Source organism: Homarus americanus, unplaced genomic scaffold, assembly GCF_018991925.1.
Source record: "Homarus americanus isolate GMGI-L3 unplaced genomic scaffold, GMGI_Hamer_2.0 scaffold40856, whole genome shotgun sequence".
Taxonomy (NCBI): Eukaryota; Metazoa; Arthropoda; class Malacostraca; order Decapoda; family Nephropidae; genus Homarus; species Homarus americanus.
Genome location: NW_024734615.1, coordinates 5,468,612 through 5,487,108, shown reverse-complemented (window position 1 = coordinate 5,487,108; position 18,497 = coordinate 5,468,612). Strand labels below are relative to the sequence as shown.

Genomic DNA, 18,497 nt, shown 5'->3' with positions numbered 1-18,497 from the left:
GGTCAGCACAGTACTGCTCAGGGTTAAAAACATCCTTGTCTGCAATGATCTGTGACATGTTCTACAGGTTGGTGAAGTGTGTGAAAACTGTCTTGAGAACTACTTGGAAAGTCTCAAAGATCGACCAGTCAATCGCGATCGACCGGTTGGCAACAACATTTATAGAGTAAAGGTCAGGTGAGTCCAGTATATTATAATGAATTTAACACATGTTAAAGGGTATCACTTGCGCGGATTTCCAATGCGTGGACTGTTCGTGTTCTGGGTATCAAATACTATCTACAGGAGCGAACACAAACACCTGGATAGTTTTATAGGTTCTATTCACTGGATAAGAGATATGTACACAAGGGAAGTAGCGCTCCTTACTCTGTCCGGTGGTCAACTGCTCTCTAGGCGACGTATGGTAAGTGATACATTAACAGCTTCCATATGTCGCCAGGCACCTTAATTAAGCATGTGGGACATGGTAAATACATTGCCACATGCTACTAGCTAGGCTGAATAAATAATGTATATAAATGGAGCACATACATAATATACATACATAATATACATACATATACATACATGGACGTGTAACAGTACGATATATCCATTCAAAATTAGACCCCACTGTACTTAATTACACTACATTTCACTTCCTTGGCCATCATTCTTTGCATCTTCTCTCCTCAACGATTTTTAATTTTCCCTCTACTCTTAATAACAAGTTCTTCTATAAATCAAAATTTTATCTATTTCTAACAGTCTATCCTTCTGTTGTGTACACAATTCTTTAAACTTCAGATTGAAACTCTAGAAAACTTCTAAACTTATTACAGTTCAATACTACAATAAATAATCAACAAGAGGAGTCTTCACTTACATGATGTGGAAGCTTATAATTGCTATCAAAATTCAAAGCTCCCAAGTATGCAACAACTTGCAGTGGATCATCAAACATAGACTTCAAGGAGAGTTTTGCCTTACTAGAAGTCTTCCATTCAATGAGCACTGGTGTTCCTCTGCAATTATAGAACAACATTATAACTGGTAATAAAGAAAGGATTATAGTATGATGCAGAATCCCAATTTATGTCTAACACTTGGGAGCTCAAATATTGCACCATCCAAGGATTTTGGCGTTAGGATAAGACCTATGAATCTCTAAAACTAGCATTACTCGGATTAATCTTTTAATTAGCTTATCTTCCCCTCACAAGCAAGGCCACAAATGAAATGGAGATTGCTCTCAAAGGCATTAAATGGCACTGAAAATAGTGAGTCATGACATCACAATGGCATGCAACTTATTACGTCAAATGAGTCAGCCATCTTGGAAGGTTTCCTGCAAGCCCTAATCAATTCTTGCCCCATCACCACCCAGTATGGTTGTTAAGTTTTGGACTGGTGCAGCACAATTCTTAACTTTAGTGTCAACACACAGGATTTTCCAAAAATATATCACATAGCAAGTGTGTTTACATTTGTTTAATGGACCAGGTTAAGATTTAATGGTGTTCCAGGCATAAAACCTAAGGATATTATGGCAACAGATATTCCCTGGTGATAACCTCAGCCTATTTTAATAAAGTATTTCTACTGCATGTGAATATCTAGTCTCAAGGCAGGGGATACCTGTACTATGATAGTACTGTACTTAACAGTGTTTTGTTCCTTGTCCCAAAAGTCTGAGTTACAGGCTGGGTGTACTGTAGGTCAGTGCTACACACCCAGGGTGTACTGTAGGTCAGTGCTACACACCCAGGCTGTACTGTAGGTCAGTGATACACACCCAGGCTGTACTGTAGGTCAGTGGTACACACCCAGGCTGTACTGTAGGTCAGTGCTACACACCCAGGGTGTACTGTAGGCCAGTGCTACACACCCAGGCTGTACTGTAGGTCAGTGCTACACACAGAGGGTGTACTGTAGGTCAGTGCTACACACCCAGGGTGTACTGTAGGTCAGTGCTACACACCCAGGCTGTACTGTAGGTCAGTGCTACACACCCAGGCTGTACTGTAGGTCAGTGCTACACACCCAGGCTGTACTGTAGGTCAGTGCTACACACCCAGGCTGTACTGTAGGTCAGTGCTACACACCCAGGCTGTACTGTAGGTCAGTGCTACACACCCAGGCTGTACTGTAGGTCAGTGCTACACACCCAGGCTGTACTGTAGGTCAGTGCTACACACCCAGGGTGTACTGTAGGTCAGTGGTACACACCCAGGGTGTACTGTAGGTCAGTGCTACACACCCAGGGTGTACTGTAGGTCAGTGCTACACACCCAGGGTGTACTGTAGGTCAGTGCCACACACCCAGGGGGTGTACTGTAGGCTTGCAAAAGCACACACACCCAGGCTGTACTGTAGGCTTACTAAAAGCACACACCCAGGTGTACTGTGTCAGTGCTATAATCGTGTGTACTTGTAGGGCCAGTGCCATACATCCAGGCTGCCAGCCTGTAGGTCAGTGCACACCCCAGTGGCTGTACTGTAGGTTTGGGTGCTACAGCACCCAGGGTGGTACTGTAGGCTAAAGTACACACCCAGGTTGTACAGGTCAGCAGCCACTCACAGTCTGTACTGTAGGTTTTATGTTACGTTCCAAATGGGTATTGCAGGTTTATGCTACACACCCAGGCTGTACTGTAGGTCAAAGTGCCACACCCAGGTGTACTTGCAGTCAGTGCCAGCACACTCAGTCTGTACTGTTGTAGGTCAGTGGGTATACACCCAGGCTGTCAGTGCCATACACCCAGGCTGTACTGTAGGCTGCCAGTGCTACACACCCAGGCTGTACTGTAGGTCAGTGATAGGGTTGAAGCACTGTGCAAGTCAGGCTGTGGGTACACACCTCAGGGTGTACTGGTGGTCATGCTACACACTCAGTCTGTACTGTAGGTCAGTGGGCACACCCAGGCTGTACTGTAGGTCACTGGAAGCACACCCAGGCTGTACTGTAGGTCAAGCACACAACCTGTGGTGTACTGTAGGTCAAAAAGCAAGTGGCACCCAGCTGCACTGAGTTGGGTGCTACACACCCAGGCTGTACTGTAGGTCAGTGCTACACACCCAGGGTGTACTGTAGGTCAGTGCTACACACCCAGGGTGTACTGTAGGTCAGTGCTACACACCCAGGGTGTACTGTAAGTCAGTGCTACACACCCAGTCTGTACTGTAGGTCAGTGCTACACACCCAGGGTGTAGCCAAATCAATTCATTTTAAATTAGAAATTATAAAGTAAAATGTTATAAGACAATGGTTTAGTAGTGCTGTTAATGTGTGTGCTGTGTAAGTGTCTTGGCATGTCACCTCACCACCTGATTTCGTCACCTAGCCACCTGACTCCTTCACCTCACCACCTGACTTCGTCACCTCACCACCAGATTTCGTCACCTAACCACCTGACTTTGTCATCTCACCCTTTGCCTCGTTAGCTCAGCTCGGAAATACATTGATTTATTACTGTATTATTTTACTTTTTAGTATTGTATGTACATTTAAAGAAATATTTATGTTTGTGCAGTAAATATAAATAGACCCAGAGCAGAAAAATCCAGCGTTACCCAGGTGGATGGTCTTCCCACCCACGCACCAACCATGTGAGGATGCTGCTAAACATGGTGCAGCCTTTTAAAACGCTGGGAACCTTTGTCCCAGGCCCTGAACAGAAAAGTTTAGAGTGATTTTATTGCAATTTTCTCAGATTTTCTGGTAATTACACATTATTTCATAATCGATATTTGCTGCCAGACCCAGAAATAAACATTTGGACAGATTTTTCAGATTTTTTTTAATTTTCAGAAAATGCTCCTGATTTTCAATCGTGGAATTTGTTCCCAAGCCCGGAATTTAGGTAAATTTCTGGAAAAATTCCGAACAAATTTCATTCCAGCTATTGGAGACTCCTGGGTTTGGGGGGTTCTGGCTAATGGAGATATTACTGTACTATGTAAGAAACTGGCACTGTTGGAAGTGGTGTCTGAAGAAGAGTATCCTGATACTGAAGGTATCACTTAGGAGGCTTCACTGCTGGAGGAAGGTAGATTGGTTCTTGGGTCCCTTGACACAGGTTTAAAGAGGTCAGATATTTTCCCTTGCTTGAAGTTGGTGTGCTGACGTTTTATGACATCTACCCTGAAGTCTCTAAGAGCTGAATACTGTAGTGTTTAAATAGGTCAGGCAACTGCCCCATTACCTCCAAGGCCTTGTCTACATAAACTCTGAGATCACATACCGTATATGGCGGCGTATAAGTCAACCTTTGAAGCCAAGTTTTTAGTGTCCAAAGTTAGGGGGTCGACTTATACGATGGGTATAAAATGATGACCTCTAAAATCATGACCGTAAGTGAGAGTATTTAGTATTACAACCTTCATATTTACCTTTAATATAATAGCTGTGTGTGGACTGTGGTGGAATGAGCAGGAAGTCAACTGAGTTCAGTGCTGTTGTGATTGTTGGGTCAGTCACTAATGACGTTGTGTGTGACGTCTTGTATAGAGTGGCTTGTTTGACTGTTTACCTGTTTATGTATGTGTTGATGGTTGACTTGGTCCTTCACAACACTTGACAGCTGCTGGAGTTGGGGAGTCGACTTATACAGTAGGCATATACGGTAGCTTAGGCCGTGGACTGAGATCTTCGTTATCACATTTGTCATCTTGTTCTTCTGTCTTTTCTTCAGAGACACTTGCAGCTAACTCCTCTGTGTCGTGATGAAATCCTTGTTCTGCATTGTCTACCTCCAGCCAATCCACAACATTGTCCTCAGACACCCCAGTTTTGCCACCTCGGTGTAACAAGTTAACAAAATCGTCAGTGTCAAACCCTGCAAAGTTGATCTTGACCTCAGTGCCTTTCAAAAGTCTGTTCTAAGCATTAGCTAGGGTAGTTACACTAAGACTTTCCCATGCTTCTGCCCAGTTAAACACTGCATTACGGAAGTTTTTAGGTTTGGTAATTTTCAAAAGTGCGAGCTCCCATAGTATGTCACCCTCGTCCTCCAACACCACAAGACATTCTCCCTGGTACAGTAGTAATTGTACCTGTAGTGTCACTTGCAGGCCTCTATCACTCCCTGGTCCATTGGCTGTATTAAGGAGGTGGTGTTGGGAGGAAGATACAAGACCTTGATACGACCACCATGTCCCACAAGCTCCTCCAGGCAGGATGTGCAGGGGCATTGTCAAGGAGCAGGATGGCCTTCACATTATCCCTCGAAATACCCAGCACCTCCGTCTGATACTTGATGACAACAGGTACACAGTGGCCGTGAAACCAGGTGTGGAAGATGTCGCGAGTGGACCAGGCAGTCTTATTCCCTTTGTAGATCACTGGAAAGCTGCTCATGATGTTTTTTAAAGCCTGGGGCTCGTTTGCCTTTCCCACAACCTTTGGTTTCAGCCGGTGGGTGCGGTAAACATTGGCACAGACAAGAATCGAGACTCGATCCTTTGTCATCTTCCTGCCAGCTACGTGTGTCTTGTGTCTGTAAGCCTGGGTGTTGGATGGTGGAGCCTCCATAAAAAGCCTGTTTCGTCATTGTTATATATCTAACTGACCAATAACTGAGCGTCATAATAATTTTCACAAGACACTTCCTGAAAGGTTCAACACTTCCTTCCTCAGTACTGGCAGACTGGCCACCAACTTTTCGGTTTACCAAGCAATGATGGCTTCTAAAATCGAAAAGTCAACCAGCACTTGTGTTGAGGCCTTGTATCTTGAGGTGTTGTGCTAAGCGAGCTGCAGCATTTTGAATGTTCAGGCCGTGTACACTGATGCCAGATGCACATTCTTCCTTGTACTACTTGTACACAGCTTGATCTAAGTTACTAAACTTTGCAGGTTTAATTCTTTTCTGTACTTTTTTTTTTGAGCTGCCAGGGTCTTCTCAACTTACAGAGTTCTTTCCAATTTTGTCCGAAGTCGCCTTATCTTGCGATTCTTCACCCGTTTGTTTGATTTGAACTCATAGTTGACTCAGCTTGTTTGGAGTACAGTAGAGCTACTGTACTATGCTCTTTTAGTTTTCATAATTATCATATTCAGGACTGCGCAGGGTCACCTTTGATCAATGTGTGATTGACCCGTCTAACAGACAGTAATGGTTATATAAATGTGAGCTACATACATTATGTTTATATACTTAATACACCCATGGTAACTGAACTATGAGGAAGTGTCTAGTAAACACTTTCCAATACTGAAGCAAGTGATGTATATCACATAACCTCATTGTCTTTCAAATGACCTCTGCGCACCACTCTAAGCCGGGTCATCAGTTTATCCACTGGCGACTTCAGTCACCTCAGGCCTCTCAAACACACCACATGTGTGTTCACAAAGTTCGCTACAACTCGCTTCTACGGTAATCTTTTAACACTCATGGCTCATAGTGTTAATTACAGTGATATCCTAAGTGTTTTGTGCATTTATTTTCTTAATAAATGGAGCAAAGACCATTTGGGTTTGCAAACTTAACCCAAAAATATTTATTGTTGTAACTTCTAATTTACCTAACTTGCTGAAACTCCAGGAAAAATCATCAGTGATTACAATAGGTAAACAGAGGTAACATGTGTCAAGAAAGCTGTTACCCTGGATGTAAAGCTAAGCATTTATGACAGCTTGATAAGGCGAGACAGACAATCATACTGCTGCTCCATCTCCTTCCCATTAACGCCCATTCCACCACCTAACATGCACTACAACCACATTATGTCTATTCAAAACAATGGGTCCAACATTTTTAGCCATCATGTTCATACCTGTAAGAACCAACACAGTCAACAGCTCCCTGGTAATAGAGATACGGGTGGATGAGGCGACTCTCTAACACCGTTACATCAGACACATTTGGTAAAACTTGCTTGAGACTCGTCCAAAGACCTCCTAAGCTTGGCATTTCTTCTACAGATGGGGTCACTCCACTAAGTTCTGACTGTATGCAACCATGCAGCAACATCCCACGGTCTAATAAACCTGTATAAAAGATAAATATGTTAAGGTTTGTCTCATCTACATGACTATATTGTCTCTATTTAAAAAAAAAAAAAAAAAAATGCTGGTTATGATTAAAAACCAATTCAAATAATCTTTGTATCACTAGCTGTCCTCATATGAACACATGTCATATTTCCTGTTCTTTACAGTATTTCTAATTAAATCTCTTACTCTGTTTGTCTGTTGACTCGCACTACTGTATACATGAACAGTAAGTTACAAGACAAGAGAATGAAAAGTTAGGATTTGTATTTTTCCAAGGAATGAAGCATCGTGAACCCTCAAAGATAAGGACTAAAAGGTTGGACCACCTGTCTGAAAAAGCCGATAATCCATATCTTCTGGTGAATGAACTAAATGTATAAAAATGACAAATAATGATATAAAAAACACCAAAAATACAGTACGTACCATATTTTATGGTATATAGGACACACACCCCCTTTTAGCAGGGAGTATTTAGGAAAAAACTTTTGTGTGTATTTCCTTCCTGTAGCCGTATTTTTCTTAAAATAATATAGACAGTACTAGTAAATGTAGGGAATAAGTAAAAATAATACCGATAAATAAGTTACAACAAAAAATACTGTACAGGAGTCCCCGGGTTACAAATGAGTTCCGTTCCTGAGGACGTTCTTAAGTCGGAAATGTATGTAAGTCAGAACACGTACCCTATGTGCTCTATATCATAGCCTAAGTCCTTTTATACATCTTGAATCACTTAATTTAACAGAAAAGAGGTAACTGAATGACAAAATAGAGTAAAGGATACTAAAAATTAAGGTTTAACACTTTCATTGAAACCTGGGACTGGCTTGCATGTTGAGATGGAAATTTGTAGGAGTGACAGAGGCTTTATTGGGATGGTTGAACTAAAACTTTCTTCTTTCCATCATAAATCTGTCCATAGCATTGTGAAAATTCAATAATACAGGTACAGTCGACCCTCGTTAATTCGGACTAATAGGGGGGGAAGGGTGTCCGTTTTAGCCGATTGTCCGAATTAACCGATTTAGGGGTTAATATTGCATTATATTTCAAAGTCATTGTTTTCGTCACGATTTTATCCCAGTTTCCACTGTAATACGTATGTAATTTCAGCAAAAATATTACATTTCCGTGAATGTATTATCTCAAGCACAGTATGAATACAATATCATTGTAATATAACAGAATTTTAACCGAAAACTATTAAAAAAACGAGTAACATCTCAAGAACATCGGAAGCTTAAGTAAAGTCTTTTGTTTTCGTTATGTATTCTATCCTATTTTACATTGAAATACATCACGTTTCAGCAAAACTACTATTTATTTCCGAGAATATATTCATTCAGGCACAGTTTAGGTAAAATATACGTGTGATGTAACAGTTTTTTGACTGAAAACGATTCAAAAAACACGTACCCTCTAGCCCTGTTCAAGGAGAGGACTGGGAGAAGCTGTTTGGTGCTGCAGACGATGACAAGGAAAATGATTTGGATGGATTTTAATGAAAATATTCCGAAATATGGCATTGTAGTATTTATTCAAGTCAATTAGGATAGAATATTATTGTAATACAACAGTTTTTTAACTGAAAACGAATCGAAAAGCGATTATGGTAACATCTTTTGAACGAAAGAAAGCGAAAGTCATTGTTTTCGTCACGATTTTATCCCACTTTCCACTGTAATACGTACGTCATTTTAGCAAAAATATTACATTTCCGTGAATGTAGTATATCAAGCACAGTATGAATAGAATACCAGTGTAATATAACAGTATTTTAACCAAGAACTATTAAAAAAACGAGTAACTTCTCTTGAACATCGGAAGGTTAGGTAAAATCTTTTGTTTTCGTCATGTATTTTATCCTATTTTACATTAAAATACATCATGTTTCAGCAAAACTACTATTTATTTCCGAGAATATATTCATTCAGGCACAGTTAAGGTAAAATATATATGTGATGCAACAGTTTTTTAACTGAAAACGATTCGAAAAACACGTGTACCGTCTAGCTGATACACAACAGCTGGTGGTGCGTCATGCGTCGTTGCAAACAATGGGAGTTTGAAGTAGATTACCGGGTATTATATTAAGTGTGAAATATCGAAAAGGTTTTTATTACCGGTATTTTTTGTAGATCAATGAGAACTGTGATACCGTATGTGATATGATAAGTTAGCCTGTGCTAAGAACTTCAACATAGACTACTGAAAACACGTTGTAAGGTAATTTAGCCTATTGTAAGTTGGTGAGCTTCATTTGCTGAAGAAACTGCACAACTTTTCATTACTAATTGGTACATATTTTACGTTTCCATTGTTTACTGGCAGTAAATGGTAAATATTTTTCATTTCTGAAGCTAAAAGTTGCATCCCCCCCCTACACTAGTGGTGGAGATGTTACATTTAACATTTTGTCCAAATTATCCGAAATCCGGATTAAAGGGGTCCGAATTAACGAGGGTCGATTGTACTTCTATAAATCCCGGTGAATCTTTCTGTGTTGGTATGTTGCTGCCTTCTTCAATAAGCCCAAAACCATCTGCCATTTCTTTTGTAATGAATCCCTTTGATTCTGGAGTTTGAGCTTCCTCTACATCCTCTGACAAAATTTCCTTCTCCAGTTCAATCAGATCCCGACTGCTTACTTCTTCAGCATGAGACTCGGGCAACTGTGTGACATCATCCTCATGAATATCAAGCTGGAGTTGGTTCCCAAGGTCTACCACTGTCTGTGTCACTTCCCCAACATCATCTTCAGAGCCCCTGAAATCGTGGACAAACTGTGGGCAGTGTTTTTTCCAAACACCATTTGCCCTTACTTTGAACTGGTTAAACCAGCCCCTACTAACAAAAAAATCTTCCCCATCACTTTCACCACCAAATTCAGCCTTCAAGTCAGCATGAAAGCTTCTCACTTTTTCCTGAATCAAGACTAAAATTAAGAGGCAAATCCCATTTTGATCTTCCACCCATATCACTAACAATCTTTCCATTTCAATTAACAATCAACTTCTTTGTTTTGTTATCACAGTTGAGTGCAATGGTGTAGATCCTTTGACATATTCAAGAATTTTCTCTGTCTTTTAAAATTGTTCCAACCATTGAACAACTGAAACCCAACACTTTACCGATCACTGAGGGTGTTTCACCTTTTTCAGAACGTTTAATTATACATCAAATTTCACTTCCATTGTACAGTAAAACCTTGACAAATCAGACTTCAATATATCGGGGGGGGTGTTAAAAAAATCTTATGAAATGAACCACACTTACTGAATACTGTACAGTGGTCTAATCAGATTTGCCATAGGCCTACTGAGAACTAAGACACTTGAGTATGTAAGCAGGCTGGGGTTGATCAGGTGTTGCCGCATTCGTGAAGTTTATTTATTTATTGATTCAGTACAGGTTGTACCTCTCTAGTCCGGCAACCTCGGGACCTGACCAGTGCCGGACCATGGAAATTGCCGGACCATGGAAATTCACCCTTTTCCTGGATAGATAATGACTTGTGCTTATGCTTGGAAGCACTAGCAACACTTTCTCTGCATCATGGTCTCTTTGAAGGGTTAAATGTCGTATACAGTAGTAGCTTCTCAAGCTTCGCGAGTTTTTAATTCTTAACGTATTTTATTGGAACACACAAAAAAAAATAAATAAAAATTTTGACGGCGGAAACTTGAATTTCGATGGGTTTGAACGGCCCGCCAACGTGCAGACGACGTGCATAATCGTGTAAACAGCGTCATTTCTCTTATGTGCAAAAGATTCATTATTGTTTATTACTGAATGTCTTTTTTATTGAATTAATGTTTATGTGCGCAAAATGAGCAATACAATTCATTAATAATACGTAGAATATTAAAACACACGAGGAAATGACACAGCATTGTTTTCGTTGATTACAAAACCAGTGACTGACTGGTTCTACATATAAAACTGAAGAAAATAAGACCTTGGTTGTAGCTGTAGTAAAATTAATATGGTTGTAGCTGTAGCAAAATTAATATGGTTGTTTCAAGTAATGTTATTTAATGTTAATAAATGGAACAATAGAAGTAGCTAATGATAATGGTAAAGAAAAAAGAGAGATCGTGTATGTAAGTGCGCATGCGCACATGTGAAAACATATCGTCATTACTTTACATAAGAATATGAAAGCAACACTTATTTACTGTTCATATATATTTTAATTAATGTTTCTGAATTTGTTTTTATTGAATTAATGTGTGTGTGTGTGTGCAAAATTAACAATACAATTTATTAATAATTCGTGGAATATTAGAGGAGACGAGACGGCTGCCGGCATTGTTTATGTTAAAGCTTACAAAACCAGGGACTGATTGGTTCTACATATAAAACTGAAGAAAATAAGACCCTGATTTTAGCTGTAGTAAAATTAATGTAAAAAAATTAATATGGTTGTTTGAAGTACCTGTAATGTTATTTAATGCTAATAAATGGAACAATATAAGTAGCTTACCATTAATGGTAAAAAAAAAAGTGAGACTGTGCATATGTAAGTGCGCACATGTGAAAACATATCTTCATTACTCTACATAAGAATATGAAAGCAACACTTATTTACTGCTCATATATATTGAAGGGTTAAATGTTGTACTCTGTATAGACAAGCAGAGAGAGAGAGCAGCCGAACTGCCAGATGAAAACAAACCTTAATTTTCCGCAGCTGTTTTTTTTTTTTAAGGGGATTAGCCCACCCGGGCATAGGTCACTGACCGACATTGGGGCCTGAGGGGCAAAAATTTAATACTCCTGTAATAATAATAATAATTCAGATAAGTAAAAAAAAAAAAAAAAAAAAAAAGCTGCCTATCTACCTATTGGACAAACTAAAATCGTTCCGGACCACGAGAGTTTCCGGACCACAGAATGCCGGACTAGAGAGGTACAACCTGTATTATATTCTCATATGATTGTCCTCTTATGGTTCCTCATGATTAATATAACATCTTCAGTAATAGAGAAAAAATACAATACTGTACTATGTGCAATTTAAAATACAGGTACATGACTTGAAAATAAAAGGATAAGCTGTATCAGAAGGTTGTTTACTCAAGATGCATTTGTGAGAGAGCTTTTAGTAGACCAGCTTACAGCAGGGGTCACTATCACACTGTACAGTATGGTCGGGATATATAGCGTTGATACAACGTTGCTCATTTATACTTACACTCAATTTTGTGGGTAGATATCAGCTGTTCAATAGTGTGTGGCAGTGCTGCAGGCACAGTGTTATCATAGAAACTGATAGATGCATCACCTTCTCACCACTTATCACAATGTCCCTTAAAAATACTTTAGCTTTCGTCTGTATTCAAGACGTCTTCACCTCATGAGACTCACTGAACCCCCACCCAACAATGGGTGACCTGACATTGCATCAGAAGGTCAGTAATGAGACCACTAATCCCCCACCCTACCTCCACCTGACAATTGCTTCAGGACAGGTCAGGTACACGAGACCCACTAATCCCCCACAGCTCTATGGGAGTGGAAAATACCAGTCTTTGCTGTAACACACAGCTTCATTCATGCCTGTATCATCTAGCTTTTTAGTTTTTAAATAAACTTATTTCATCAAACGTTTAGATGAACTTTATTAGAACTGCTTTTACGAATTCCGGTAGTTTAGACTCTGAAAACATTCCCAAGCACCGAGAAACATTCTGAGGATGTGGGCTAGTGTCTGTCTGTGCAAGATGTGTAGTTTAGACACTAGAAAAATTTTCCCAGTAACCAGAAGAGATTCCAAGGATAAGGAATTATTCCAGATTTAAGAATGTCGTCCGGTTACTCGGATATCTCTCATCCCCAAAAGTGCCACGCACCAACTGTTCCGGCTAATGGAGAGATCACTATACTCCCACGGCCTACATGCACCATATACTGTACATGTACCTTGATTGTCTATACTGTATTCATGCTGAACTATATACTGTAACTACATAGTTTATATACTGTACTACAATTGTAAACTTGTACAACAATTTCAATGAATAAATATCATTATTGTTGTTATGGAGGGATCATACATAAGCCACTAGCCTCCTACTCTCAGACATAAATATGTGTATGTTAATAGTTTATGAAATATTTTGCTGGCTGTCTCTGATTAAACTACAGTATAGATAAAAAGTGTCTTCATTTCTTCTGATACGTAAACCTGAACTCTTACCTTTCCGATAATGGTGAAATCCCTCTTCTCCAAGTTCCTTGATCATCTTTGTTTTCCACTTCTCTAATGCTATCTTATTGGAAAGAGGCATGGTTTCTTCCAATATTTTCCTGACGCTGGGTAATTTTTTATAACCATTATCAAATATTCCAATTGTCGCAATATCTTCCTTCGCTGGTGGTTGTTTGGACACAGATGTATGCTCGCTTATGAAACTGGCTGATGTGTTTGTAGTAAACAGGGGGTAATTCTTGATCATGTTCATATCCAGAGAACCTGGCACTGCTAAAAACTTAGAATTATCAACCACAATAAAAGAAGAATTTGAATTATTTTCTGAGGCATTAACAATTAATGATTCTTCATCTTTTTGCTTCTTAGCTAAGTTTACTTGAGAATAATTGTAAATACTATTATTATCTACATTCTCTAGAACGGTGTTTTTTCCATTACTTGTATTTTCTATGGCATTCACCTCAGCTTCTCTTTCTTTGTCACTAATCCAAGAAGCAACTTTCAATTTTTGAGGTCTGGTACATGCATGTTGAAACACTTTATTACCTGTATAATTTTTCAAACTCTTAGTGTATTGTGGAGGCTTTTTAAAAATCAAGTGTTTTTTGTTGAAACTCTCTAAAGCTTTCAATGTTTTACTGTTTTGAGAGGTATACTTAATATCTTCAGGTTGGTGTAAATTTATTCTAATTCTAGATTTTCTTTGGTCATTTGCTGATGACTTAGAATTTCTACCAACAGGAAAGATGCCAAGGTAATGTGAGTTTTCTGATTTATATACAAGTGGATTTATCTTTATATTTGCATTCAATTCTTTCTTGGTTCTAAAACTTTCCTTCTCATTACAATCTTTATCATCAATATCTAGTTCTTCTCTTTTTAATCTTCTCTTCTTTTGGGCTGATGTTTCTAGGAGAGGGCCAAAAAGCACTTTATTTGTGTAGGCCAAAGTCTTTTTTATTGGTACAGGTTTATCCTCATATTTAAGTTGTTCCAGCCCTTTATAATCTGAGGACTCCCCCATAAAATACAACATTTCTGATTCACAAAAAACATTTTCTTGACTGGTGTCATCTTCAACAGTGACAACTAGATCAAGTTCATTGAAAGGGGTGTCTGAGCTACACCACCCTCTGTTAAAAATCTTGAGCTTGGGAATGTTCAGCTTTGGATGGCAGCACCACCAGGTTCTTGTATGCACAAAGTTCCTCAGCAACATTATAATCTGCAAATATTACATGTGTTAATAGCGAGATATTCTGCCGGAGATAAAGATATCTCGACATTTAATAAGTTATTTAAATGGGTAGTCATTGATAATTTGAATAAATTTACTGTAATTATTCTTAATATATTGTATTACGTAGTTATTCACACACACACATCCTCCTCCTCCTCCTGCTACTGCTACAGGTAAACCTCGAGATACAATTAGGTTACGTTCCTGAAAAACCCATCGCAAAGTGAAATATAATAGATCAGGATCATTAAAATATGGGGTTCAATGGGATATGTTCCCAGCCAGTCCCCAAACACACATGTATCACAGACAAAAAAATCCTACAATACTACTACAGTGGTCCCTCGGTTAACGAACAAAATTCGTTCCTGAAGGTCGTTCGTTAGCCAAAAATTTCGTTAACCGAAACCATTGTTTCAATGGGATTTTGGGTAATTGGTTCCAGCTCACCGAAAAATACCGGTACATACAAACTAAAAATAAATGCAGTAAAGTACACTTACTTCGAGGTGTGCATGTAGAAGGCTCCTGGTTGATGATGATGATGATGGGAATTAGAATGGAGGTGGAGGAGAAGGGAGAAGAGAAGGCATTGGGGTGGAAGAGAAGTCACCCCATGCTTCATGTCTCCATTTCACCCATAAAATTTTAGTTCACTTGGTGTAATTCAAGATTATTTTCTTTAAATCAACACTGCACTGCATTATATATTGTCAATATGTCAAATAAACTTCAGAATGACCAATAAGTGTACTGTAAAAACGTAAAAATAGTTTATGTTCAAGAGTCTCGAGCAAGATACTTCCTCCACTGAGCAGGGACACAAACTGACGCCATTCTAGGCGAGTCAAGTGGCTGTTTGGCGAACTAAAAACTAGTTCCCTGTACTTCAATTATGTTAAATAATTGTTAAAATGACTAAAAAATTTAATATAATACCCGTACTTGGAAAATTATTGAATAGTACAACCTTCTTGATATTTACCCAAATGGTAACGATTTTAAGCCCTAAAACCGATTACTGTATTGGCGGACTAATACTACAGCTGGTGAACAGCCGAAAACAGACGAAAACATGTTGGGATAATTCGTAAGGAATTCGTTAACCGAGGCGTTTGTTAACCGAGGCGTTCGTTAACCGAGGGACCACTGTATCAGTACAAAACAATTAAACAACACTCACCACATCATAATGGACAAGTCTGGTCATCATCACATACAGACATAACACAAAGTTCATAACTCTATTAATCTTAGCTTCACTTCATTCTGCATTGTCTTATTACTCCAGGTTAGGCAGAAACGAGTAGACGTAATTAGTTAACAATATTTCAGTACCGAGTGGTATGTCATCACTTATGCTGTACTTACAAGTGTGGGTCAATGTAGATCAGTACTGTATGGTGTTCCAAGAGACAACAGTACTGCGTAAATTGTCTCGGTACAAATTCTTGGACAGGATTGAGTCGGTGTTTACCAATGCGAGCAGCGGGCTGCTCCTTACAGCATCACTCGAGAGAGCGATCTCCTGGAGTCCAGGCGGCCATGCCACCCTTTAAACCATACCTTTAGCGGAATCAGGACCTCTTGTCTGTAAACACTGCCCACCCCCCAATCTTTGTTCGGGTAAGGCAGCAGACGCCAGCACTCACACGCCAGTACTCACTCGTCAGTACTGACGCCAGCGGTGGTAACACTCCCGGCGGTGCCGAGTCTGGCGAGGTCACAGGTCGCGGGGATTACTCGGAAGACGATCTGCGTCATGAGAGCCACGCCACCCTAAACTATACATTCAGTAAATTCAGGATCTCTTGTCCGTAAACACCGCTCCCCCCAACCGCCAATTTCTGACAAGGCAACAGCAGGTTGAGAGATCCAATGTTTGTTTGGGCAAGGCAGCGATCGTCAGCAACTGACACCAGCATAATAAGTCCGCGGCGATAACACTTAACCTTTGTACAGGTTAGGAAAGGTTAAGTAAGGCTTTCAAAGGGTTTTTTGTTAATTTTTTATTTCTTTTTATATTTTACCTCACATTTTCCCTTTACTTCAAAGCCCTGCCCACTTTGGACATCCAATATTGTTGGTATTTGGGGGCTATACATCCATAATGGCTTGATTGTGACGGAAATGAACATCAGATTCGCTTGAAACACTGCAAAATACACAAGGTAAACTTATTTTTGGTACAGGTTGACAACCCTTTGTCCGAAAACCGAAAAGCTCTAGAAACTGAAAGTTTTTTTGTGGAGCATTTTTTTTTTTTTTTTTTTAACAGGGATTAGCCCACCCAGGCATAGATCACTGATCCACATCGGGGCCTGGGGGGCAAAAATGTAATAGTAATACTAATTATAATAATAATAATAAATATAATAATAATAATTATTCATAGTAAATAAAAATTTTAATTAAAAAATACACCAAAATAAAATAATAATGATAACAATAATACTGTATTAATAAAATAATAATAATAATAATATTAAAGAAATACAAAAATGAAAAAAAGATAAAACGTGAGTAACACGACCTAGACCTATGAATTATTATTATTACCGGTATATATATATACAGTACTGTATTTACAAAAATACTTATAATAAAAATGTAAAGCAACACTACCACCAGAAGGAACTCTTAGATTTTGTTAATTTTTACCACAGATCTTCTTATCATTATAGTAAATATTTTAAAAGAGGCAACAACTTTTTATTTTCATTGTAATTTTTTCTCTCTCTATGATCATAAATGACCTTCAGTAGGCAAGCCATGAAGGATGAGAGATTGGAGTGCCTGAACTTGCCTAGCTTATACTACAGACGGGCAAGGGGGGACCTAGTTGAGGTTTATAAGCATCTCAGGGGGCACTACTCAGTTGAGTGTCCTTACTTGGAGCTGGCGGACGCTCGCTCCACAAGGGGTCACAGCTCAAGATTGAAGAAGCCACAAGTCCAGAAAACTGTGAGGGCAAACTTGTTCGGAGTGAGAGTTGTGAACTCTTGGAACAATCTACCAGAAAGTGTTGTGACGGCACCGAGTGTGAGCTCTTTCAAGACAAGACTTGACCAACACTGGAGCGGGTTCAGGTACATTCAGGAGCCGGTGCATGCCCAGTACTTACTAACAGTGCGTAACAGAGACATGACCGATCGCCCAAACAGCTAACGAGCCGATCAGTGGTGAAGAGGATAAAAGTAAAAGTAATGCCCTTAACAAATTGGTTTAACATGTCATTAAAAATGGGTGCAGTACCAGAATCCTGGAAGATAGCAAATGTGATACTGATTTTCAAGAGAGATAGATCACTATCCTCTAACTACTGCCCAATCAGTTTAACATCAATTGTAGGCAAATTGCTGGAAGCAATAATTTCACACTCTATTTGATATCACATGGAGAAGCACAAGTTACGAATGTGAATCATGGTTCATTGATGAAGTTCTACTAACAAAATCTCAAAAAATTCGTCCTTCATACTGATTGAACCCTCAGTATTCACTCATTCACACTCTTCATATTTCAGAGAACCAAAAAGAGACATAAAAGCAAATCTCAAACTCATTCCTGAACCTCTAGTCAGCTACTTGTTTGAAGTGTGCAAGGTGGGCCAAATTAGTAATGTGTGGGCCCAGTTGGTTATTTAAAATGGGCCGAGTTGGCTAACTGGGTGGGCTGAGTTGGAGGTAGTACACCGTTTAAGCATCTCAAAGGGCACTACTCAGTTAAGTATCCTTACCTGGAGCTGGCGGACACTCTTCCCACAAGGGGTCACAACTCAAGATTGAAGAAGCCGCAAGTCCAGAAAACTGTGAGAGCAAACTTTTTTGGTGAGAGAATTGTGAACTCTTGGAACAATCTGCCAGAGTGTTGTGACGGCACTGAGTGTGAGCTGTTTTAAGACCAGACTTGAACATCACTGGAGCAGGTTCAGATACATTCAGGAGCCAGTGCATGCCCAGTACTTGCCAACAGTGTGTAACAGAGATGTGACCGATTGCCCAAGTGGCTAACAGTGGTGAAAAGAATAGAAGTAAAAGTAGAGAAAATGAATT

At 39.4% G+C, this 18,497-nt stretch overlaps 1 protein-coding gene across 4 annotated transcripts in view; it reads right to left on the bottom strand.

The window, feature by feature from the left end:
- Window positions 1–18,497, bottom strand: part of LOC121870392 — a 42,582-nt gene that overhangs the window by 14,833 nt on the left and 9,252 nt on the right. For all 4 annotated transcript variants that reach the window (XR_006089703.1, XM_042372218.1, XM_042372216.1 and 1 more), the window contains exons 2-4: window positions 13,188–14,427; window positions 6,763–6,976; window positions 869–1,007 (exon numbers count right to left, since the gene is read on the bottom strand). Coding sequence is in view for 3 of the 4 variants with exons in the window: in XM_042372218.1 (XP_042228152.1) it covers window positions 869–1,007; window positions 6,763–6,976; window positions 13,188–14,421 (1,587 nt within the window). In the remaining variant the exon portion in view is untranslated. The remainder of the gene's footprint in view (window positions 1–868; window positions 1,008–6,762; window positions 6,977–13,187; window positions 14,428–18,497) is intronic.